We start from the raw sequence: 27,264 nt of genomic DNA on the forward strand, positions 1-27,264 counted from the left end.
GAGGAATTCCTAGAGAATCAGACTTTGAAGGCTAGTGGGATTTGATTGCAGGACTTAGACAGAACTGGGGGAAACAGAGACTCCATTCTTGGAGGGCACAAACAAAGCAGTGTGCACATCGGGACCCAGGGGAAGGAGCAGTGACCCCATAGAGACTGAACCAAACCTACCTGCTAGAGTTGGAGGGTCTCCTGCAGAGGCTAGGGGTGGCACTGTCTCACCATGAGGACAAGGACACTGGCAGCAGAGGTTCTGGTAAGTATTCCTTGGCGAGAGCACTCCCAAAGTCCATCATTAGCCCCACCAAAGAGCCGGGTAGCCTCCAGTGTTGGGTTGCCTCAGGCCAAACAACCAACAGGGAGAGAACACAGCCCCACCCATCCCCAGATAAGCAGATTAAAGTTTTACTGAGCTCTGCCCACCAGAGCAACAGCCAACATTACCCCCCACCAGTCCCTCCCATCAGGAAACTTCTACAAGCCTCTTACATAGCCTCATCCACCAGAGGGTGGACAGCAGAAGCAAGAAGAACTACAATCCTGCAGCCTGTGGAACAAAAAACACATTCACAGAAAGATAGACAAGATGAAAAGGCAGAGGGCTATGTACCAGATGAAGGAACAAGATAAAACCCCAGAAAAACAACTAAATGAAGTGGAGAGAGGCAACCTTCCAGAAAAAGAATTCAGAATAATGATAGTGAAAATGAGACAGGAATCAGAAAAGGAATGGAGGCAAAGATCGAGAAGAGGCAAGAAATGTTTAACAAAGACCTAGAAGAATTAAAGAACAAACAAACAGAGGTGAACAATACAATAACTGAAATGAAAACTACACTAGAAGGAATCAACAGCAGAATAACTGAGGCAGAAGAATGGATAAGTGACCTGGAAGACAGAATGGTGGAATTCACTGCTGCAGAACAGAATAAAGAAAAAAAAAATTAAAAGAAATGAAGACAGCTTAAGAGACCTCTGGAACAACATTAAACACAACAACATTCACCTTATAGAGGTCCCAGAAGGAGAAGAGAGAGAGAAAGGACTCGAGAAAATATTTGAAGAGATTATAGTCGAAAACTTCCCTAACATGGGAAAGGAAATAGCCACCCAAGTCCAGGAAGCACAGCGAGTCCCATACAGGATAAAACCAAGGAGAAACATGATGAGACACATAGAAATCAAATTGGCAAAAATTAAAGACAAAGAAAAATTATTGAAAGCAGCAACGGAAAAATGACAAATAACATACAAGGGAACTCCCATAAAGTTAACAGCTGATTTCTCAGCAGAAACTCTCCAAGCCAGAACGCAGTGGCATGATATACTTAAAGTGATGAAAGGGAAGAACCTACAACCAGGATTTCTCTACCCAGCAAAAATCTCATTCAGATTTGATGGAGAAATCAAAAGCTTTACAGACAAGCAAAAGCTAAGAGAATTCAGCACCAACAAACTGGCTCTACAACAAATGCTAAAGGAACTTCTCTAAGTGGGAAACACAAGAGAAAAAAGAACATACAAAAACAAACCAAAAACAATTAAGAAACAGGTAAAAGGAACATACATATCAATAATTACCTTAAACGTGAATGGATTAAATGCTCCAACCAAAAGACACAGGCTTGCTGAATGGATACAAAAACAAGACCCATACATATGCTGTCTACAAGAGACTCACTTCAGACCTAGGGACACATACAGACTAGACTGAAAGTGAGGGGATGGAAAAAGATATTCCACGCAAATGGAAATCAAAAGAAAGCTGGAGTAGGAATAATCATATCAGATAAAATACATTTTAAAATAAAGAATGTTACAAGAGACAAAGAAGGACACAACATAATGATCAAGGGATCAATCCAAGATGATATAACAATTATAAATATATATGCACCCAACACAGGAGCACCTCAATACATAAGGCAACTGCTAACAGCTATAAAAAAGGAAATTGACAGTAACACAATAATAGTGGGGGACTTTAACACCTCATTTGCACCAATGGACAGATCATCCAAACGGAGAATTAATAAGGAGACACAAGCTTTAAATGACACAATAGATCAGATAGATTTAATTGATATTTATAGGACATTCCATCCAAAAACAGAAGTTTACACTTTCTTCTCAAGTGCACATGGAACATTCTCCAGGATAGGTAACATCTTGGGTCACAAATCAAGGCTCACTAAATTTAAGAAAATTGAAATCATATCAAACATCTTTTCTGACAACAACTCTATGAGATAAGAAGTCGATTACAGGGGGAAAAACGTAAAAAACACAAACACATGGAGGCTAAACAATACATTACTGAATACCCATGAGATCACAGAAGAAATCAAAGAGGAAATAAAAAAATACCTAGAGACAAAAGACAATGAAAACACGACGCTCCAAAACCTATGGGATGAAGCAAAAGCAGTTCTAAGAGGGAAGTTTATAGCTATACAAGTCTACCTCAAGAAAAAAAAAAAATCTCAAATAAACAATCAAACGTTACACCTAAAGGAAACAGAAAAAGAAGAACAAACAAAACCCAAAGTTAGCAGAAGGAAAGAAATCATAAAGATAAGAACAGAAATAAATGAAATAGAAACAAAGAAAACAATAGCAAAGATCAATAAAACTAAAAACTGGTTCTTTGAGAAGATAAACAAAATTGATAAACCATTAGCCAGACTCATAAAGAAAAAGTGGGAGAGGACTCAAATCAATAAAATTAGAAATGAAAAAGAAGTTACAACAGACACCACAGAAATACAAAGCATCCTAAGCAACTCTATGCCAATAAAATGGACAACCTGGAAGAAATGGACAAATTTGTAGAAAGGCATAACCTTCCAAAACTGAACCAGGAAGAACCAGAAAATATGAACAGACAAATCACAAGTAATGAAATTGAAACTGTGATTAAAAGTCTTCCAATAAATAAAAGTCCAGGACCAGATGGCTTCACAGGTGAATTCTATCAAACATTTAGAGAAGAGCTAGCACCCCAAACTCATTCCCTGAGGCCACCATCACCCTGATACCAAAACCAGACAAAGATACTACAAAAAAAGAAAATTACAGACCAATATCACTGAGGAATATAGATGCAAAAATCCTCAACAAAATACTAGCAAACAGAACCCAACAGCACATTAAAAGGATCATACACCGTGATCAAGTGGGATTTATCCCAGCGATGCAAGGATTCTTCAATATACACAAATCAATCAATGTGATACACCATATTAACAAATTGAAGAATAAAAACCATATGATCATCTCAATAGATGCAGAAAAATCTTTTGACAAAATTCAAAATGCATTTATGATAAAAGCTCTCCAGAAAATGGGCATAGAGGGAACCTACCTCAACATAATAAAGGCTATATACAACAAACCCACAGCAAACATCATTCTCAATGGTGAAAAACTGAAAGCATTTCCTCTAAGATCAGGAACAAGACAAGGATGTCCACTGTCGCCACTATTATTCAACATAGTTTTGGAAGTCCTAGCCACGGCAATCAGAGAAGATAAAGAAATAAAAGGAATACAAATTGGAAAAGAAGAAGTAAAACTGTCATTGTTGGCAGATGACATGATACTATACATAGAGAATCCTAAAGATGCCACCAGAAAACTACTAGAGCTAATCAATGAATCTGGTAAACTTGCAGGATACAAAATTAATGCACAGAAGTCTCTTGCATTCCTATACACTAATGATGAAAAATCTGAAAGTGAAATTAAGGAAACACTCCCATTTACCATTGCAACAAAAAGAATAAAATACCTAGAAATAAACCTACCTAGGGAGACAAAAGACCTGTATGCAGAAAACTATAAGACACTGATGAAAGAAATTAAAGATGATACCAACAGATGGAGAGATATACCATTTTCCTGGATTGGAAGAATTAAAATTGTGAAAATGACTATACTACGCAAAGCAATCTACAGATTCAATGCAATCTCTATCAAATTACCAATGGCATTTTTTACAGAACTAGAACAAAAAAATCTTAAAATTTGTATGGAGACACAAAAGACCCCAAATAGCCAAAGCAGTCTTGAGGGAAAAAAACAGACCTGGAGGAATCAGACTCCCTGACTTCAGACTATACTACAAAGCTACAGTAATCAAGAAAATATGGTACTGGCACAAAAACAGAAATATAGATTAATGGAACAAGATAGAAAGCCCAGAGAAAAACCCACATACCTATGGTCAACTAATCTATGACAAAGGAGGCAAGGACATACAATGAAGAAAAGACAGTCTCTTCAATAAGTGGTGCTGGGAAAACTGGACAGCTACATGTAAAAGAATGAAATTAGAACACTCCCTAACACCATACACAAAAATAAACTCAAAATGGATTAGAGACCTAAATGTAAGACCGGACACTATAAAACTCTTAGAGGAAAACATAGGAAGAACACTCTTTGACATAAATCACAGCAAGATCTTTTTTTGATCCACCTCCTAGAGTAATAGAAATAAAAACAAAAATAAACAAATGGGACCTAATGAAACTTCACAGCTTTGGCACAGCAAAGGAAACCATAAACAAGATGAAAAGACAACCGTCAAAATGGGAGAAAATATTTGCAAACAAATCAACGGACAAAGGATTAATCTCCAAAATATATAAACAGCTCATGCAGCTCAATATTAAAAAAACAAACAATCCAATCCAAAAATTGGCAGAAGACCTAAACAGACATTTCTGCAAAGAAGACAGCACATGAAAAGCTGCTCAACATCACTAATTATTAGAGAAATGCAAATCAAAACTACAATGAGGTATCACCTCACACCAGTCAGAATGGGCATCTTCAGAAAATCTACAAACAACAAATGCTGGAGAGGGTGTGTAGAAAAGGGAACCCTCTTGCACTCTTGGTGGGAATGTAAATTGATACAGCCACTATGCAGAACAGTATGGAGGCTCCTTAAAAAACTAAAAATAGAACTACCCTATGACCAGCAATCCCACTACTGGGCATATACCCTGAGAAAACCATAATTCAAAAAGACACATGCACCTCAATGTTCATTGCAGCACTATTTACAATAGCCCGGTCATGGAACAACCTACATGCCCATCGACAGACAAATGAATAAAGAAGATGTGGTACATATATACAATGGAATATTACTCAGCCATAAAAAGGCACGAAGTTGGGTCATTTGTGGAGATGTGGATGCATCTAGAGACTGTCATACAGAGTGAAGTAAGTCAGAAAGAGAAAAGCAAATATCCTATATTAACGCATGTATGTGGAATCTAGAAAAATGGTACAGATGAACCAGTTTGCAGAGCAGAAATTGAGACACAGATGTAGAGAACAAACATATGGACACCAAGGGTGGAAAGCAGCAGGGGGTGGGGATGGTGTGATGAGTTGGGAGGTTGGGATTGACATATATACACTGCAGTGTATAAAATGGATGACTAATAAGAACCTGCTGTATAAAAAAATAAAAGAAAAACAAAAAATAACTAATAAAGAGAAAGAATTGGTACTATCTTCTATCTCATGGTAACCAAATGGTTAATGAGACCAAGTTTCTCTTTATAAGGTATATTAGTTAATAAATGAAAAAGAAATGATGAAATATCACCATTCTGTAATCTCTAATGAACTATTCGATCTAGACAATGATCATTAATGAATGCTAACATAAAGAGACAGAAAACTAGATGGTCTTCATCCTGATAGAGGTATCACCTAATAGTCTTGATAATTTTTTTTATAAAAATTAGACCCGAATCCAATAAATCCTCAATATAGAGATACCAAAGTAGAAGTATCATGGGGGTGCAATCAGCACAATCTAGATTGTGCACAAATGACTAGGTTTTTTTCCAATAATACAGGGAGAGAGTGGGAGAGAAGAAGCCATGTGTTAAGAGAAATATAGGAGACGTATCAATTATTTGTAAAGCCCTTATGCTAATCCTGATTTGAACATGCACAGAGCTTAACACTAATCCCGATTCAATTAACTGTTAAAAATATTAATGAGATCATTGGAGAAATTTGAAAACAGACTAAATATATATCGTTATTAAGAAAGTATGCTGATTTTTCTGTAGGACAATGACATTGTGTTTATTTTTAAGAATCTTTATCTTTTAGAGATACATGCTGAAATATTTATGAATAAAATAATATGATATCTGGCATTTGCTTCAAAATAATCCTTGGGGAGGGAGAAAGCGTCCAGGGGTATAGATAGAACAAGATTGGCTATGAGTTAATAATTATTCAATCTGAGCTGTGGTATACAGCAGTTCATTACAGCATTAGTCTCCCTATAAGTCTGACATTTTCCTTCATAAAAAGCTAAAAAATATCCTTCTTTGAAATCTGGCAATGAACATCAGGTCATTATGGGAAAATCTTTAACAATAAAATCCACACAGCTAAATTTAGGGTACAGATTTAAATCATTGTGGAGATTGCTACCCTTGAGGTCGTTTTGGTAGACCTTTTGTCATCCAACCAGAATTTACCAAAACCATCTGTTCTGCTCATTTCTAGCATAGTTGTCTTCTTTGGTCTGTTTGTCGTATTCAATGAAGCACCAGACGGGATTAGACTTGGGGAAGAAAAGAGCAAGAAAGCATCATAAAATCATTTTGACTTGTTTTTTCTACTTTTATTTTGGTAACTCTACCAACTGAATGATACCTGCAAATTAATTTTACCAAGTGCGCTTTTTCCCACTATACAAACAGCTTTCCTCATCACAGCCAGTAGGAAAATGAATCTCCCAAAGCTATTCTCTTCCGGTGCTTGTTGTACGATCCACACATCTGTGACAGTGCTGTCTCACCGAAAGCTCACAGCAAAGCCAGCATGATATAAACACATGGGGACAGACAGCATGCTGAGCTCTTCTCTGATACCCCAGAATTATTCTAGGGCTTATAGTTATGACTAGGGCATACCCCGAGGGCTAAATGTTACTCATGAAAAACCAAATATACCTAATTAACTGCACTGCTCTGGGCTAGTGAGAGACCAGAAATTTCCAAAGCCACTTGAGAATGGTCGTATTTATATAGAATGGTGCTACATGTGAGAGTATTTCTTTGAAGCACGTACCTACTCCTTTTATCCCTAGTGCCTGTCTCTTTGGACTGTTTATGCTACACTGATTCAAATCTTAACACTGGGATTCTTCTTGCTAACACTAAAGTGGAAGGGGCCACTATCGTGGCTATTTGTCTTGCATTTCATTAGAAGCTATGCATTTTTGGTGCTCAGAAGTAGAAAACACTAAATTCCACCTACATTGTCAGTAGGAGAGTTGAGCCAGATAAGATTTTAAAATAATTATCAGCATTTAAATTACACCCAGAGACATCAGAAACTCCCCTTCTCAAGCACACACGGCAATATAGTTGAAAGTTTAAATTTGATAATAAGGAAGAATAAAAGACAGATATTTTGAGGAAATCAGAATGTTAACATTGGAATTATAGTCAATGCTCAATTTATCCACAGTATTACACAAAAAAGCAAAATTCACAGTAATTCAAACTTTCAGCCATCAGTTTCAATATTTTCCTGCAGCCGTTCTTGATTAGAACTAGATATATGAACTATGGTAAACTGATTTATAATTCTACTTCTCTCTCACACACTGGTTACCTTTCTAAAGAGGAAGAAAGAGTGGTGAGCAATAGTTACACGGGAGAAGAGGAAGAAGCAGCAGGGGGAGGAAGCAGCAAAAGAAAGGAGTAGAAGAAGAAGACAGGCAGGCCTCGGGAAAGGCGGTTTACAGAATGCTGCAGAAAACCGGATGTAATGAAAAAAATGCAAATTGGTTTTTAGATCATTGAGTGAACGGTATGTATATCTCATTTCCCTTCAAGAATCCACTGTTAATGATTTTAAGGAATGCATAATTTCAACATGGTATTCTGCTTAACATGTTAAATGCTAAGTTACGGTGTTCACGATCGTAGGACCTATTTGCAGGCAAGAAGCTATGCAACCTTATTAGAGAATCAATAGCTTGTTCTGTTTTGTGCTCTCAGTAAATTTTTGCCACAGCTTCCAAAGGAGTTTAGGTCCTAAAGTTCTCTCACATTTCTATTTTAAAACAGAAATGTGTAGACTTCTTTCGGCTAAAATCCAATTTATTCAATAGCAAATTGAGCTAAATAAGAAGAAATCTCAAGATATCTTGGGGAAGCAGCCAGTGCTTTTTTGGAGCCTCAAGCCAATCAAAAGGGAGAGAACAGAAGGTGGGGTAGGTGGAATAAATGGGGCCTAGCTGCTGGCTCATCAAGTAATCATAATAGTCAAAAACATATAACAATCAGTTTGAAAAGTTACTCTGTTCATTTGATAGCTGGCAAAAGAACTCAGCAAAGATTTAGCATAAAAGACAATAAGGCTGCTTCTCAGAGGACTCACCTGTCTTTCCCAGTTTCCTTCTTAAACACTCCATCACAGTAACTCATGCGCTTCTCCGTGGTCACGTAAATCTGGGCATTGGGATAGATGTCAACAGTCTTTTTCAACATGTTGTAAACAATGCCATTGCCGTCTTTCCTCATATTGCGGAAAGGGCCCCAAATAACATAAATAGTAGCATTTGCTTCCTTGAAAAAATAATCAGGGTTTTTCAGCAAAAGAGGAACGCTGGTATGGGATACAACTCGAATCATTGTCATGCGGCCAACATCTTCTTCATAGCCCTTGGTGGGGGCATTGTTCATTCTCCAAATGCAGGAAGACTGATCTATCTCGTTCCCCACCTTCTGGCCAACCATCTGACCTGAGTTTGACACAATGGCACAAAGGTTACAGTCCAGTTGCAAAGGCTGAAAAACAAAAAGAGAAACAGGGCGGGGGAAGAAATGTGTAAATTAGTAAGTTCCATCTACCCAAACAAGTTCCTCTGGGAAAACAGAAAATCCAGATATTGTGCATAACTGCTGAGTGTGGGAATACCTCTGAAATATATTTATACCAAACCAACAGTAGTTGTATTGCACTTTAATTTATTATTTAATTATGCCTGTCTACTAGACGGTAAACTCAGTAACAGCAGAATCAATGTCTGTCTTCTTCATTTTAACCTCACTCCCCAGAAGTCCCTGGAATACTATAGTAGCTCAATATATAGTGGTTAAGTCAGGAAATGAAAGCAATTTAATTTCGATAATTAAGATAATTTATTAATTAAGATAATTTATTAAGACCCTGAACTTAATATTAGGGAAGAAATGGACTTTTCCAATTCATCTAGAATTACTGATTTAGTTGAAAAGAGAAAAGCAATCCAGAAGAAACATATCAACATACCAACAGGTTCAATCTAGGTGGGCAAATTGAGTAGCAAAGAGACTCAGAAAAGTCACCAGGATAATTATCACACAACTGCCAATGGTAGGGACTCAATGTAGTTATTTGACTAACTACTACTAACTTCTATGTACTATGTTCTAGGGGTTGGGGATTCAGCTGTGAACATTTTAAACAAATATCCCTACCCCCACAGAGCTTACATTCAAGTGAGGGAAGAAAGGCAACAGACAAATCTGCACAGTATATGTTAGATGGAGGTTAGTGCTAAATAGGGAAAATTAAAGCAAGGAAGGAAGTAAGGATGTATCTACGTGAATGTATGTGTGTGTGTTGGTGGAGTGACCAGAAAAGGCCTCAGGAAAAAATTATATTTGAGGAAAGACTTGAACGAAGTAAAAGGGCTGACCATGGGATTTTGCAAAAAAAAAAAAAGGCATTCCTACAAAGCAAAAGCAAAAGTCTCTGCAAATACCCCAGGGTAGGAGAGGAACAATAGGGAGGGCAATGTGGCCTGGCAGAGCATTGAGAATAGCAAGTGAGTACTGGGGCAAGAGAGGTGGCAGGGGAGCCGTCACTTAGGGCCTTTTACTTAAGAGCCACTGAGGGCTCTGGGCAGGGGAATGACTGATCCAAGTCACATTGTAACAGCTTTGGCTGCTGTGTGGAAAACTGACACAAGGAAGGCAGGGGTAGAAACTGTGAGAACAGGATGCTGCCATAATCCCAGCAAGAGAGGATGATGGCTTGGACCAGGTTGGGTAGCAGAGGTGGTGGTAAGAAGCTGGTCACATGCTGGATATTTTCTGAAGGTAGGGCTTGCTGGGTTGACCAGTAGATGGAAGGTGAGATCTGAGAGAGAGAAAGGAGTCGAGGATAACTTCAGATTTTTAGCCTAAGAAATTGGAAGCCTGGAGCTGCCTTTAACTGAGAAGGAGAAGGCTTCAGGAGAAACAGACCGGGGGAGGAAGCAGGAGCTCATTTCCAGACCTGTTAGATTTAAGGTGACTTGAACACAGACTCCTGCAGCAAATGTTATAACAAAACTACTCAAGCAGCTTTTATTTATCTTCCTGATTATTAAAGTAATATGGGCTTATCGTGGAAAACTTGAAAAATATAAAAAGAATTAAAACTCTCCATATTTCCACCACTCAACAACGGCCACAATGTTTTGTAGTATTTTCTTCCTTCTAGACATGTTGAGAAATACCATTTATACAATTTGGCCACCTTGATTTTTCCATTAATTTCACATCATTAAACTTTCCCATGTTAGTAAATAGTCCTTAGTGATATTTTTAACGCCTGCATAATATTCCATTGTATGGATGTACCATAATGTACCTATCTGCCTCTTTCTGGGCATTAGCTATTATCTGATTTTTTTATATCACAAAAAAATTGCTTTGATGAGCATCCTTATGCTTCCCATTGTATTCTGGATGCTAACAGTTATTACATTAATTTAACTTGACTTCTTTGATTTTGTTTTCATGGTACACTGTAAAATACACTAGAATGACAAGGGTATTCATTTGAGATGTCAAATTAAGAATTTCAAAAAAGCTTTACTTATGCAGCCCACAAAGGTCCATTTGTGAAGTGCCTTAAAACTCTGCTATGAAAGGGACTGTCCATCACTCCTGCTACAGTAAGATTTCTGAACTAAGGTGGGCAGCAGGTGATCCAGGCACCAGGTTAGAATAGGTCCGCTCAAAGCAGGTGAGTATATTAGAGCACTTGGAAATGGGGTTCTCTAGGTTGGCGTCATAGTGAAAACTTCACCAGTGGGCAAATGGAGGCACAAGGGGATGCCTGTGAGAATCAGGCATTGATCTAAGCCCCTTCCTCATGCACCTAGGAGCCCACAGTCTTTGGGGATGATAAGGAAGAACACAATGTTCTTCCTGCCAGGCAATTTGCAGCCGGGCCTGACATCCATTACACTTAGCGAAGTCCTCCAAACTCACTTAGAGTCACACAAATCAATGCCTGATTTAAATTGTGTGGGTCACATGGCACATTCCAACTTATCACCAAGATGCATATGGTACAGGGAGGTTAGGTTCCATTTATTGTTCCAAGAAGTTGCTTCACTGTATAATAAAAACATTTTGAGGATACAGGCCTCCACACATTAAAAAAAGAATCAAAAAGAAAGATATAACGAAAAAGCCTTGGATGTGTTCTAATCTACAACATGTAGCAATCTGCATTGGATTTCCAAGTCGTTAAAGTGAATTAGCTGGTTCTGCTGTAACAAAGCTTAATTTAACTAATAAAAATCAGTATACTGGTTCCACTTGACAATTGTGACCTCTGAGAGTGATCAATTAAGACATCACAATCTGTTTCATGACAACATATCAGGATGCTGCAGCTGTGCAGTTTACGAGGTCAGCAGCTGACTAACAACTTGAGGGCAAACACTGGGAATAACAGCTTGTCTATGTGACAAACATGTAATTGGGCAGGGTGCTACGAATGTAATGACTTTGGGGATAGGTGGTGATCTTTAAATTGCCCCTTTCTTTTATACTATTGACTTGGCCATACTGTCACCACGGCCAGAGTGGTAAGAAACTTCTGCATGTCATACTTCTTGTTCTCAGACCTGCCTAGCTGTCTGGTTTCCTGAATGAGGTGCCAGGAGACACGGCTGCATGGAGTGACTGCTCTATTTACCACCTGGTTGCAGGAACCATCTTTACAGCATGATAAGAGCGCAAGGCTAGATGAATGAAACAATCCTAATCATAATCAGAAGCTTCAGGTAAAACGAAGAGCCTGTTAAAGCTCAAGGGACTCATTTATATGTTTGAAGGCACCTTCAAACTACAGTAAGCTATGATAAAAAGAAAGTCGCACCTGGGCATGAATGGATGGTTTGACCCAAGAGCTGCTCTTATCTGGTTATCTCAGTTCCTTTTATTAGCTTTATCGCTGCATCTTGTGATCTCAACTTTCTTTGTTAAAACGTCCTGCTGTTTCTTGAGCTCGTTTATGTTATTTCATTTGAGGCCCTTGCTTGAAAATTTATTCCATATGTGTCCACTCGCTCAGTTCTGCCTCAGTAAGCAGTTTCTTTCTAGATTGAGGCCCTGGATTTTCCGAGACCTTTGGAAAGATTTATCTGGCTCCACTTTATCAAGCCTCATCTTAACTTTCAATTCTCCTTTTCAGTTGACTTGTCCCTATTTTTTGTTTTTCTTTATTAAAAACAAACTTGACCTCTTTGTCTTTTCCTCTTGTACACTCAAAACATCAAGCCAAACGCTTTGCTTGGGCTTGGACTGTGTCTATAAACTGAGATCACCACAAATATACAGCCGACCCTGTCTAGGCAACTGTGTCACTGTTAAGAGAAAGCTCACAGATGTCAAACGCTTTCTTTTATTTGACATCTAAGACACTGATATTTTTGTGTGTGGTAACATCATTATACAGGCATACCTTGTTTTACTGTACTTCGTTTTATTGCGCTTCATAGATATTGCGTTTTTTACAAATTGAAGGTGTGCAGCAACCCACATTGTCATATGATGGTTAGAGTATTTTAGCAATAAAGTATTTTTTAAATTAAGGCATGTACTTGTTTAGACATAAGGCTATTGCACACGTAATAGACTATAGTATAGTGTAAACATAATTTTTACATGCCCTGGGAAACCAAAACATTCGTGTGACTTTACTGCAATATTCACTTTATTGCAGTGGTCCAGTACTGAACCTGCAATATCTCCAAGATTTGCCTTATTTGATTTGGGTATTTTCTCCCTCTGCAAAATAATACTGGCTCTATACCTGCATATCTGGAAATAACAGTCAGCTTGGGGAAAGTTAAGTATTTGGTGATATCTAGTAAACAATCAAGTAATTTTTACCTAGTACCTATTCTGTGCAAGGCTCTGTTAAGAGTAAAATAATTTTAGAATTCTAATCAGTGTGAGCTTTAACCTCAGTACACAGCCTTGAGGTAGGTGGGGAAGTTTTATGATCAGCTAGGGTCGATTCATATACTATTTTAAAGGTCTAAGGGATTGCCTTGAAAAACAGGTCCTTTCTCTGCTAAAACAAATCTTGACATTTGCCTCCTTATAAGAAAAAGGACTTGATTCCTGTCTGGGATGCAGGGAGAGGATGAGAGAGGGAAGAAGCAGTGTGAGGGAGATATATAAGTATGGTGTATTATATTTATTGATATTAACATGACTGAATACATACTATGGGCCAGTCATCCTGCCCAGCACTTTATTACATTAGTCCATTCAGTTCTCATAATAAATTCTTCAAAAGTTAGTTTTTATTTCCCATTAATGAGTTGACGAAATTGAGACAACATGATGTCCAGTGGGTACTACATGTCTTTCAGGTTAAAAAGAGAGCACATATTATCTTTCATGAAATGCACTCACAGCACTATTAAGAAGTGGGGGATATTAAAGAAATATTTACTATTAATTTGCACTATTCCTAATATACATACAGGCAAACACCTCAAATCTCACCCAGTATCATATTAAAATTATTTATATTAAATTATAAATTAATGTTCTTAACCATGCTGGAGGCCAAGAATTTCACCAAAACAGGACAAAGTTCTTAGCTGATGAAAGTCTCCTCAGGAGTGTTACAGTTTGCATGGGGGTAGAATTAACCTCTCCTTTCTGACAATGGCATTATGATGGCAGAAGAAATTATGTGGACATTTTTTTCTTAATATTTCAGTTTGAAATACGGCTCAAATTTTAGTCTAAGATAATCTAATCATGACCAATTTTATTGGCTTTAAAATGGTCCTCCACATCTTTTCACTCAGTTTGCTTTTCAAACTTTTTTTCATAGCAGCAGTGAATTGTGTTTCTTTCTGAAGCATTAAATGATTACAGTCCATGTCCGAGAAAACAAAAGGTCATGGCAGATGCTGTTATAAGCTGGTCTCCGTGGCTAAAGAGAATACCTCCCCCTGTCGGAAAGACTCCTTGAGGCAAATGCACTCTAGAAGCCCCCAGTGGTTGCTTTCAAGTCCTTGGGAAGCAAAGTCTGCTGGAGACGCCAAGCCCTCCTCTAACTCTTTGAGTCGCTCCCCTCTCCATATGAAGAAGGCATGAAGGTTCTAGGACACTGGCTGCCTGGGGTACTATGCTCATCCTGTAGGTCATTTTACAGGCATGCTGATTTTTATTTTTATCTTTTCCGAAGCATGAGCATGTAGCACAGAAATGGATTCTCGTTTGCATAAACGTTGAAGAACGTAAGCGCCAGAAATCCTTGCTACTATGGAGGTAAGGAGGAAGACGTGGCTCTTCTCATCTCTTTTTAAGAGTCTGTGGTATTTTAATAATTAGCCTTATTTTCCTGTGTGTAAATATTATTTAGGTGGACTCTAGGAACCAATTTACCATGACATGCCCAACTGATCCTTGCCTGGCTGGAAAAAAAAAAATGACCAAAACTAACAGGTCATTCACTCTGATCGGCAAGTTTCACCTTTTGTTGAGTCACAGTCACTTTTCTCTTCAAACTAGGACACATATAGTTAAAGACTTCTTTCTGTTTTTCTGCTCTAAATTTACACACACACACACACACACACACACACACACACAGAGACACACACACACAGACACACACACACGGTCACCCTCATCCAGCTAATGAGACAGCTCACCCCCTGGCCACTTTCTCCATCCTGCTCGCTACCAACCACTCTGGAAAATTCCCCTTCTCTCTTCTTTGGGTAAGAATCTGACAAACTGCCCTTTCCTTTTTGAATGATATATTGGGACAACTGCCAAGCACTTTACATTTTAATCAGTAAGAAGAATGAAATATTTAACCTTTACTTTTTTCTCCATGAATAAGCTTATAGACAATACAATAGATAATTAAAATCTGTGAATTAAAACTTGCAAAACAGTGTGGTTTCCCCAGCAAAGAGAAATGGCCAGGTACGAAAGGTCACCTGTCAACCAGTTCTAGTTATTAAATCTCTGCATTTATCACTGAGGTGGCTCTACAGAAAACGAAGGTCAAGACATTAAATTATGAAACAGTCAGGATTAGAAGAGGTCACTAAAAATTCAAGTAAAATTTAACCAAACCTGCTAATTCAAGTAAGCAGACACAGCCAGGGATGAAACAGCACTGGACAGAGATAATCTATCTCCCTACTTTAGCCCCATATTGAAAATGAATTTCTATTTGATGTCTTGAAGTCTAAAATGAAACTTGCTCATCTCAAATAAAAGCAGGAGCTTCGATAAATATTTCAGAACGAAAATCATGTTTGAATCGAACCAGCTTAAATTATTAAAAACATTGTTTTATATTTTCTAAGGGTTGCTTTCACTTCAACCATGAGAATGCAATCTAAAGTATCGGCAATGGGACACCCCTGGCACCTTAAATGCTTTACAGGACAATTAGCGACTCACCATTCACTAATCTACTACTTTAATGTTGAAACAAATGAGATCTTTGCTTTTCATCATGCAATTTGAATAAATTTGAACAAAGCAGGTTGAACAAAGCTCTGGAGACACACGCTTCAGTTTGCTGTCATTTATTCCTCTACTCTTCCTGAATGTCTTTAGAATTTTAGTTTTAGAGGCTTCAACATGTATAATGACGCCATTGGGGAACAGATTTTGCCTTTATTCTCCTCGATGTTCTTTTGAGGTCTTTCAAGTGAAAGGTACAAAAAAGGCATTAACAATCTGGCATTGTTTTTATTGCTTGACAAAGAAAAAAATGTATTTTAATTTTTCCTGTGTTTCAGGAATGGTTAAGCAAGCTGTTTTCATCTACACTGAGTCACTTTCAGCAGACCTCTGTGAACAAAGAATTGTAAAGACTGTTCTAGAGAGAAATCAACACAGTTCAACTAAGCCAGCCTGTATATGTACTTTTTTGCCCCTCCACAGCCAGCTTCTTTCAGTTAATGCAGCTTTCAAAAGCAGTGTGTATAAATCATACACTATGAGTAACAGCACATAAAAAGATACATTTGATAACCCACAGTTTGGCTCTGACTCTGTGGATTTGGGATATGGCATTTACCTTGATTCCTACCTGGTGGCATTACATCCAAGCATAAAACTTAATAGGGGGGTGCATAAAAATGTTAATGTCAAGAGATAATTCTAAAACCAGCACCATAAAACTATGTTTCTCAGTCACCGTAGATGATGTGTTCTCTTTATTTGGAACTTCCTTTAGAAAATGGATCTGTATAATCATGAAGGCACACCAAAGGAAAGCAGTTTGCTTTCTCTGGACTGGAAGGCAAACAATGAGTCTTTTCAAACCAAAAAAGAGTTTTCACCTATAGACTGAGAAAATGGGAGTAATTCATATTTCACTATCACTATCACTCTCAGATCATAACAAAATTTGACTGATTTTGAGGTCAACTTACCTCTGGATTATTTTCCTCTCCCTTCAGGAAGATGAGCTCAGGACCCAGTGCTAACATACTATCTCTTCATGGATCACATAAAGAGAGTAAGAGAGAAAGCTGATTTATGCTATGGTATTAGTATCTCACATGTCGCTCAGCTAGGGACATGGTTCTCAACTAGCTGTGCATTACAATGACCAAAGGAGCTTTAAAAAAATTATAATGGCTGGACTTCACCCCAGACTATTTGAATCAGACAACTCTTGAGGATGGTGCCTGCACGTAAGTTTTTTTTTAAGTTTCACACATGATTCCAATGGGCATCTAGGTTTGAGAAATATTGTCCTAGAGGAAATAGCAATGGCAAATTAGACCATAATGCCTGATAAAAAAGGATGAAAAACAAAATGGTAAATTTGGATCCCTCACGCACTAGATGCTAGTGTAGTAAATCCTTCCATTACCCCTCAAACACTGCTAGATTGGTGAGCAGCACTTAGGATTGAAATCAGTCCTATAAGTCAGAGGTTATGAAGAACAAATGGGAAAGATATTGGAGGTTTGCATGTAGTACCAAGCATGAGAACTTCATTTCCACAAAGATATTGTTAATTATATAGCATTAGAGGTGTTCTTTATGTTCTCGCCAGAATTTGCTTTGGAAGCAAGGAAAATCATGTTACCTTACAAATGCTCTTAATTGTCATGTAGAATTTCTGCCAGCATATAAGGCTAGTGATAAATTGAACATTTGTTGACATTCATTCAATACAGGTTTTTTGGTTTTTTTCATCTTGTTTTATTTTCTAGGCTGGAGGATGCTTTAGGGGGTTTATAGTTTGAGAGGAAGGGGTTGGTGAAGAGGGAGTAATTGCAAATACAAGAAAAGGAGCCACTAATGGAGTGAGAACCCAGGAAAGATAGGAGTCAATAATTTAAGGAATATTACTAGGTCATAAAAAGAATGAAATATTGTCATTTGCAGCAACATTGATGGACCTAGAGATTATCATACTAAGTGAAGTAAGTCAGACAAAGACAAATATTACATGATATCACTAATATGTGTAATCTAAAAAATAATACAAATGAACGTATTTACAAAACAAAAACAGACTCACAGACGTAGAAAACAAATTTATGATTACCAAAAGGGAAAAGGGTGGGGTAGGGATAAATTAGGAGTATGGGATTAACAGATACATACCACTATATATGAAATAGATAAAAAACAAAGACCTACTATATAGCACAGGGAGCTATAGTCAATATCTTGTAATAACCTATAATGGAAAAGAATCTGAAAATCCTTTTCAGAATTTTATATTTTAAATATAAATGTATTTATATTTACTTCTTTTACATTCAGATATATATATCTGAATCACTTTTCTGTACACCTGAAACTAATACATATTTTAAATCAACTATAGTTCAACAATAAATAAATAAATAAATAAAACTTAAGAGTACAGTTGGATGAATAGCCTTTGAAAAAGTAGAGACACCTCTTCCTCTGAGACAGGAAAAAAAGAATTAAGAATGAGGAGAAACATGTAACCTTACAAGATTGGAATACAACTAGGGTTTACTCCAGATTCCCTTATATTTCTATAAAGCAAGTAAGGGTTAATTATTGAGAGACTTAGAGGTAAGGTTAACAGACTTCGGAAGAGACATGAACTTTTGAGAAAGAGAATATTTTGAGCAAGAATCAAAAGGATTGCCAATTGTGCCACAGTTAGAATTTAGAAATTATAGACTTTTGATGAATATACTGTAAGGTTATGCATTCTTTCTCACACTGTTTAGGAGCACAGAGGCAAGGATGAAGAAAGAGTTTAGCTAGCTTGATCCAGGGCTGGAGATTGAGGCAAGTGGTGTACTGAAAATTCAAAGTTGAGAAATAACTATGGACACTAGTAACATGAATTCCAAACTGAAAGTGGAAGGAAATGGTAGGAAAATGAGTAAATGGAAGAGATAAGGAAACAAATATGTCTTAGTGGGGTTATGTTCCTTCACTGGAGGCAGGGAGAGATAAGCTTGTATTGTATATCTTAAGGGTATGCTTGTTTGGGGAATAAGGAGAGAAATGTGGCTTACAGGCTTCAGGAAGGAAGCTGTAGTATAAGTCATTCCTTCCAGTTTGGAAATGCAAAAACCAAAGAACAGAGGATATTCAAATTCATTATCATTAAAAAGTACCATGTTCTTGGATTGAAAGAACTAATATTGTTAGATGACCATACTACCCAAGGTAATCTACAGATTCAATGCTATCCCTATTAAAATACCAATGGCATTTTTCACAGAACTAGAACAAAAAATTTTACAATTTGTATGGAAACACGAAAGACCCCAAATAGCCACAAGAATCTTGAGAAAGAAGAACAGAGCTGGAGGAATCATGCCACCTGACTTCAGAATATACCACAAAGCTACAGTCATCAAAACATCATGGTACTGGCACAAAAACAGACACACAAATCAATGGAACAGAATAAACAGCCCAGAAATAAATTCACACACTTATGGTGAATCTATAACAAAGGAGGTAAGAATATACAATGAAGAAAAGACAGTCTCTTCAATAAGTAGTGTTGGGAAAGCTGGACAGCTACATGTAAAAGAATGAAATTAGAACATTTTCTAAAACCAGATACAAAAATAAACTCAAAATAGATTAAAGACCTAAATGTAAAACAAGAAACCATAAAATTCCTAGAGGAAATCATAGGCAGAACACTCTTTGACATAAATTGTAGCAATATTTTTTTGGATCTATCTCCTAAAGCAAAGGAAATAAAAGCAAAAATTTAAACAATGGGACCTAATTAAACTTAAAAGCTTTTGCACAGCAAAGGAAGCCATTGACAAAACAAAAAGACAACCTACTGAATGGGAAAAAAATATTTGCAAATGATATAACTGATAAGAAGTTAATATATCCAACATAATAAAAACAGTTCATACAACTCAACATTAAACAAAAACTGATTAAAAAATGGGCAGAAGACCTGAATAGATATACTTCCAAAGAGGAAATGCAGATGGCCAACAGGTACATAAAAGTATGTTCAACATCACTTATCATCAGGGAAATGCAAATCAAAACCACAATGAGATATCACCTTACATCTGTCAGAATGGCTATCATCAAAAGTCTACAAATAACAAATGCTGATGAGGATGTGGAGAAAAGGGAACTCTTGCACACTATTGGTGGGAATATAAATTGGTACAGCCACTATGGAAAACAGTATGGAGGTTTCTCAAAAAACTAAAACTAGAACTACCATATGATCCAGCAATTGCACTCCTGGGTATATATTTGAAAAAAACAAAAACTCTAATTCAAAAAGATACATGCACCCCAATGTTCATAGCAGCATTATTTACAATTGCCAAGGTATGGAAGCAACTTAAATGTCCATCAACAGATGAATGGATAAAGAAGCCGTGGTATATCATATATCCAATGGAATATTGCTCAGCCATAAAACAGAATGAAATTTTGCCATTTGCAGCAACATGGATGGACATGGAGGGCATTATGCTAAGTGAAATAAGTCAGACAGAGAAAGGCAAATACTGTATGATATCACTTACATGTGGGGTCTAAAAAATATAACAAACTAGTGAATAAAACAAAAAAGAAGTAGACTCACAGATAAAGGGAACAAACTAGTGGTTACCTGTGGGGAGAGGAAAGAGGGAGGGGCAACATAGGGGTAGGGGAAAAAAAGGGTTATTATGGAACTATATGAAATCATGTATGTGAAACTGTTGAAAATTGTAAAACACTGTGGAATTTAAAGAATCATTCAATAGGAGAAAGAAAGAAAGAAAAAGAAAGAAAGAAACAAACAAACAAACAAACCAGCATGAGAATATCTGCTTCGGTATGTTAACTTGCAAAATTCAGACCATCTTTCCATGTATGATAACTAAAATAACTGGAAAAAACATAAAAACCATCTCTTTAAGACTATCCAAGACCTAACAAGATAGTGAGGAGTTGCCAGTCTGGAGAAGTCTGGAACTCAGGGAGGTACACCAACACTAAGGACTAGTTTTGCCCTGGAGGAATTTGTGGCTCTGGAATAATTAGCTAAGTTCTGTTTCTGGCAGCCTCCTGGGTCTAGGAGGACAGAGATCAGAATCCAGAGCCCAAAAAGGATAAATCAACATCCACTTTGGACTATGTGGAACCCTACATAAAGGACACCCTACATCAAGTTCACAGGACAAAAATTCAGGAATTAACCCAGCTCCCAAAGCAACTGTTGCCATGGGCTCTCCTATTCTAAACCAGACAGTGTCCCCCCCACCCCACATTAGGCAAAATAATCACCATGTAGTAACCTTGTAGCATCCTGACCAATCACCTAATGCCATCCTGCCAGCAGGAATTTTCTTTGTCTTGAGGCTATAAAAGTTGGCTACTAGCCCAAAAAGGGGGCCGGCTCTCCCTGGTCTATCAGGAAGTCGGCCCACTGTATTTGAAGTGCCCCTCACTAACTCTGCTCTTTGTTCTTCATAAACTCACTCTTTTCTAAAATACTTCGTGTCTGGAAATTCTTCTCCCAACCTGTGCGCAGACATGACAGACTACGACTGCTAAGATGTATCCTAAGAGTAAGTTTGAAATAAACCAGTCTTGCAAAAATCTATCATCTTCTTTCATGTCAATTGGTTGGCTCTGAAAACCTCAATTTTGGAAATTACATTATGTAGTCCTAAACATCTAAATGACCTTAGACATCTGGAGAAAGCAAAGAAACTCTTCCCTGGAGAAACATAATGGCACCCTAGGCCTCAAATTATTGCTACAAATAAAATTTCAAATATATGAAAAGACAAAACACCATTAGAGAAAACCAATAGAAACAGTCCTATAGGAGCTCCACATATGGAATTACAGGGCAGACTAAAACAGCTATGTTCACTGTGTTCAAGGAGATAAAAGCCAAGTAAAATGTTGGCAGGGAAATGAAAACTATAAAAAGTGATGGACTGTACATGAAAAAGAACCACTTAGGAGAGGCAAGAGACGTTTTCTTCCCTCTTTGTTTCCTGGTGCGCGAGGAGAGGGAATTAAGAGCGCTGCTTAAAGGAGCTCCAGAGACGGGCACAAGCTGCGGCTATCAGCGCGGACCCCAGAGACAGGCATGAGACGCTAAGGTTGCTGCTGCCGCCACCAAGAAGCCTTTGTGCAAGCACAGGTCACTATCCACACCTCCCTTCCGGGGAGCCTGTGCAGCCCGCCACTGCCAGGGTCCCGGGATCCAGAGACAACTTCCCCAGGAGAACGCACGGGGCGCCTCAGGCTGGTGCAAAGTCACACCAGACTCTGCCACCGCAGGCTCACCCCATATTGTGACCCTCCCTCCCCCCCGGCCTGAGTGAGCCAGAGTCCCCGAATCAGCTGCTCCTTTACCCCGTCCTGTCTGAGCGAAGAACAGACGCCCTCCGGCGACCTACACGCAGAGGTGGGGCCAAATCCAAAGCTGAGCCCCTGGGAGCTGTGAGAACAAAGAAGAGAAAAGGAAATCTCTCCCAGCAGCCTCAGAACCAGCGGATTAAAGCTCCACAATCAACGTGATGTACTCGGCATCTGTGGAATACATGAATAGACAACGAATCATCCCAAATTGAGGAGGTGCACTTTGAGAGCAAGATTTATGATTTTTCCCCCTTTTCCTCTTTTTGTGAGTGTGTATGTGTGTGCTTCTGTGTGAGATTTTGTCTGTATAGCTTTGCTTCCACCATTTGTCCTAGGGTTCTATCCATCCGTTTCTTTTTTTTAAAATTTTTTTCTTAATAATTATATTTTTATTTTAATAACTTTATTATATTTTACCTTACTTTATTTTATTTTACTTTATCTTCTTTCTTTCTTTCTTTCCCGCCTTCCTTCCTTCCTTCCTTCTTTCTTTCGTTTTTTCTCTCTCTCTCTCTCCCTCCCTCCCTCCCTCTCTCTCTCCATCTCTCTTTCTCTCTCTTCTTTCTTTCTTCCTTTCTTTCTTTCTTCTACTAATTCTTTCTTTCTACTTTTTCTCCCTTTTATTCTGAGCTGTGTGGATGAAAGGCTCCTGGTGCTGCAGCCAGGAGTCAGTGCTGTGCCTCTGAGGTGGAAGAGCCAACTTCAGGACACTGGTCCACAAGAGACCTACCAGCTCCACATAATATCAAACGGCGAAAATCTCCCAGAGACCACCACCTCAACACCAACACCCAGCTTCACTCAACGACCAGCAAGCTACAGCGCTGGACACCCTATGCCAAACAACTAGCAAAACAGGAACACAACCCCACCCATTAGCAGAGAGGCTGCCTAAAATCATAATAAGTCCACAGACACCCCAAAACACACCACCGGAAGTGGACCTGCCCACCAGAAAGACAAAATCCAGCCTCATCCACCAGAACACAGGCACTAGTCCCCTCCACCAGGAAGCCTACACAACCCACTGAACCAAATTTAGCCACTGGGGACAGACACCAAAAACAATGGGAACTACGAACCTGCAGCCTGCAAAAAGGAGACCCCAAACACAGTAAGATAAGCAAAACAAGAAGACAGAAAAACACACAGCAGATGAAGGAGCAAGATAAAAACCCACCAGACCTAACAAATGAAAAGGAAATAGGCAGTCTACCTGAAAAAGAATTCAGAATAATGATAGTAAAGATGATCCCAAATCTTGGATATAGAATAGAGAAAATGCAAGAAACATTTAACAAGGACCTAGAAGAACTAAAGATGAAACAAACAACAATGAACAACACAATAAATGAAATTAAAAATACTCTAGATGGGATCAGTAGCAGAATAACTGAGGCAGAAGAACGGATAAGTGACCTGGAAGATAAAATAGTGGAAATAACTACTGCAGAGCAGAATAAAGAAAAAAGAATGAAAAGAACTGTGGACAGTCTCAGAGACCTCTGGGACAACATTAAACGCAACAACATTCGAATTATAGGGGTTCCAGAAGAAGAAGAGAAAAAGAAACGGACTGAGAATATATTTGAAGAGATTATAGTTGAACACTTCCCTAATATAGGAAAGGAAATAGTTAATCAAGTCCAGGAAGCACAGAGAGTCCCATACAGAATAAATCCAAGGAGAAACACGCCAAGACACATATTAATCAAACTGTCAAATATTAAATACAGAGAAAACATATTAAAAGCAGCAAGGGAAAAACAACAAATAACACACAAGGGAATCCCCATAAGGTTAACAGCTGATCTTTCAGCAGAAACTCTGCAAGCCAGAAGGGACTGGCAGAACATATTTAAAGTGATGAAGGACAAAAACCTACAACCAAGATTACTCTACCCAGGAAGGATCTCATTCAGATTTGATGGAGAAATTAAAAGCTCTACAGACAAGCAAAAACTGAGAGAGTTCAGCACCACCAAACCAGCTTTACAACAACTGCTAAAGGCTCTTCTCTAGGCAAGAAACACAAGAGAAGAAAGGACCTACAATAATGAATGAAAAACAATTAAGAAAATGGGAATTAGGAACATACATATTGATAATTACCTTAAATGTAAATGGATTAAATGCTCCCACCAAAAAATACAGACTGGCTGATTGGATACAAAAATAAGACCCATATATATGCTGTCTAAAAGAGACCCACTTCAGACCTAGAGACACATACAGACTGAAAGTGAGGGGATGGAAAAAGATATTCCATACAAATGGAAACCAAAAGAAAACTGGAGTAGCAATTCTCATATCAGACAAAATAGACTTTAAAATAAAGACTATTACAAGAGACAAAGAAGGACACTACATAATGATCAAGGGATTGTTCCAAGAAGAAGATATAACAATTGTAAATATTTATGCACCCAACATAGGAGCACCTCAATACATAAGGCAAATACTAACAGCCATAAAAGGGGAAATCCACAGTAACACATTCATAGTAGGGGCCTTTAACACCCCACTTTCACCAATGGACAGATCATCCAAAATGAAAATAAATAAGGAAACACAAGCTTTAAATGATACATTAAACAAGATGGACTTAATTGATATTTATAGGACATTCCATCCAAAAACAACAGAATACACATTTTTCTCAAGTGCTTATGGAACATTCTCCAGGATACATCATATCTTGGGTCACAAATCAAGCCTTGGTAAATTTAAGAAAATTGAAATTGTATCAAGTATATTTTCCAACCACAACGCTATGAGACTAGATATCGGTTACAGGAAAAGTGCTGTAAAAAATACAAACACATGGAGGTTAAACAATACACTACTTAATAACAAAGTGGTCATTGAAGAAATCAAAGAGGAAATTTAAAACTACGTAGAAACAAATGACAATGGAGACACAACAACCCAAACCTATGGGATGCAGCAAAAGCAGGTCTAAGAGGGAAGTTTATAGGAATACAATCCTACCTTAAGAAACAGGGAACATCTCGAATAAACAACCTAACCTTGCACCTAAAGCAATTAGAGAAAGAAGAACCAAAAAAACCCAAAGTTAGCAGAAGGAAAGAAATCATAAAAATCAGATCAGAAATAAATGAAAAAGAAATGAAGGAAACAATAGCAAAGATCAATAAAACTAAAAGCTGGTTCTTTGAGAAGATAAAGTTGATAAACCATTAGACAGACTCATCAAGAAAAAAATGGAGAAGACTCAAATCAGTAGAATTAGAAATGAAAAAGGAGAAGTAACAACTGACACTGCAGAAATACAAAAGATCATGAGAGGTTACTACAAGCAACTCTATGCCAATAATATGGACAACTTGGAAGAAATGGACAAATTCTTAGAAATGCACAACCTGCCGAGACTGAACCACGAAGATATAAAAAATATGAACAGAACAATCACAAGCACTGAAACTGAAACTGTGATTAAAAATCTTCCAACAAACAAAAGACAGGACCAGATGGCTTCACAGGTGAATTCTATCAAACATTTAGAGAAGAGTTCACACCTATCCTTCTCAAACTCTTCTAAAATATAGCAGAGGGAGGAGCACTCCCAAACTCATTCTACAAGGCCACCATCACCCTGATACCAAAACCAGACAAGGATGTCACAAAGAAAGAAAACTACAGGCCAGTATCACTGATGAACATAGATGCAAAAATCCTCAACAAAATACTAGCAAACAGAATCCAACAGCACATTAAGAGGATCATACACCATGATCAAGTGGGGTTTATATGCAAGGATTCCTCGATATATGCAAATCAATCAATGTGATACACCATATTAACAAATTGAAGGAGAAAAACCATATGGTCAACTGAATAGATGCAGAGAAAGCGCTCAACAAAATTTAACACCCATTTATGATAAAAATTCTCCAGGAAGTAGGCATAGAGGGAACTTTCCTGAACATAATAAAGACCATATATGACAAACCCACAGCCAACATCGTCCTCAATGGTGAAAAACTGAAAGCATTTCCACTAAGATCAGGAACAAGACAAGGTTGCCCACTCTCACCACTCTTATTCAACATAGTTTTGGAAGTTTTAGCCACAGCAATCAGAGAGGAAAAGGGGATAAAGGGAATCCAAATCGGAAAAGAAGAAGTAAAGCTGTCACTGTTTGCAGATAACATGATACTCTACATGGAGAATCTTAAAGATGCTACCAGAAAACTACAAGAGCTAATCAATGAATTTGGTAAAGTAGCAGGATACAAAATTAATGCACAGAAATCTCTGGCATTCCTATACACTAATGATGAAAAATCTGAAAGTGAAATCAAGAAAACAATCCCACTTACCACTGCAACATAAAGAATAAAATATGTAGGAATAAACCTACCTAAGGAGACAAAAGACCTGTATGCAGAAAATTATAAGACACTGATGGAAGAAATTAAAGATGATACAAATATACGGAGAGATATACCATGTTCTTGGATTGGAAGAATCAACATAGTGAAAATGACTCTACTACCCAAAGCAATCTATAGATTTAATGCAATCCCTATCAAACCACCACTGGCATTTTTCATAGAACTAGAACAAAAAATTTCACAATTTGTATGGAGACACAAAAGACCCTGAATAGCCAAAGCTACCTTGAGAATGAAAAACGGAGCTGGAGGAATCAGGCTCCCTGACTTCAGACTATACTACAAAGCTACAGTAATCAAGGTAGTATGGTACTGGCACAAAAACAGAAAGATAGATCAATGGAACAGGACAGAAATCCCAGAAATAAACCCACGCACATGTGGTCACCTTATCTTTGATAAAGGAGGCAGGAAATGTACAGTGGAGAAAGGACAGCCTATTCAATAAGTGGTGCTGGGAAAACTGGACAGGTACATGTAAAAGTATGAGATTAGAACACTCCCTAACACCATACACAAAAATAAGCTCAAAATGGATTAAAGACCTAAATGTAAGGCCAGACACTATCAAACTCTTAGAGGAAAACATAGGCAGAACACTCTATGACATAAATCACAACAAGATCCTTTTTGACCCACCTCCTAGAGAAATGGAAATAAAAA

The 27,264-nt window shown here is 37.8% G+C and overlaps 1 protein-coding gene across 1 annotated transcript in view; it reads right to left on the minus strand.

The window, feature by feature from the left end:
- Positions 1-27,264, minus strand: part of ST6GALNAC3 (ST6 N-acetylgalactosaminide alpha-2,6-sialyltransferase 3) — a gene marked incomplete at its 3' end in the record, with an annotated part of 339,913 nt that overhangs the window by 212,620 nt on the left and 100,029 nt on the right. Inside the window, exon 2 of the mRNA XM_082863423.1 lies at positions 8,436-8,845. Coding sequence (XP_082719549.1) covers positions 8,436-8,794 — 359 coding nt within the window. The 5' untranslated portion in view covers positions 8,795-8,845. The remainder of the gene's footprint in view (positions 1-8,435; positions 8,846-27,264) is intronic.

The sequence above is a fragment of the Leucopleurus acutus genome (genome assembly GCF_964270905.1).
Source record: "Leucopleurus acutus genome assembly, chromosome: 2".
Classification (NCBI taxonomy): domain Eukaryota; kingdom Metazoa; phylum Chordata; class Mammalia; order Artiodactyla; family Delphinidae; genus Leucopleurus; species Leucopleurus acutus.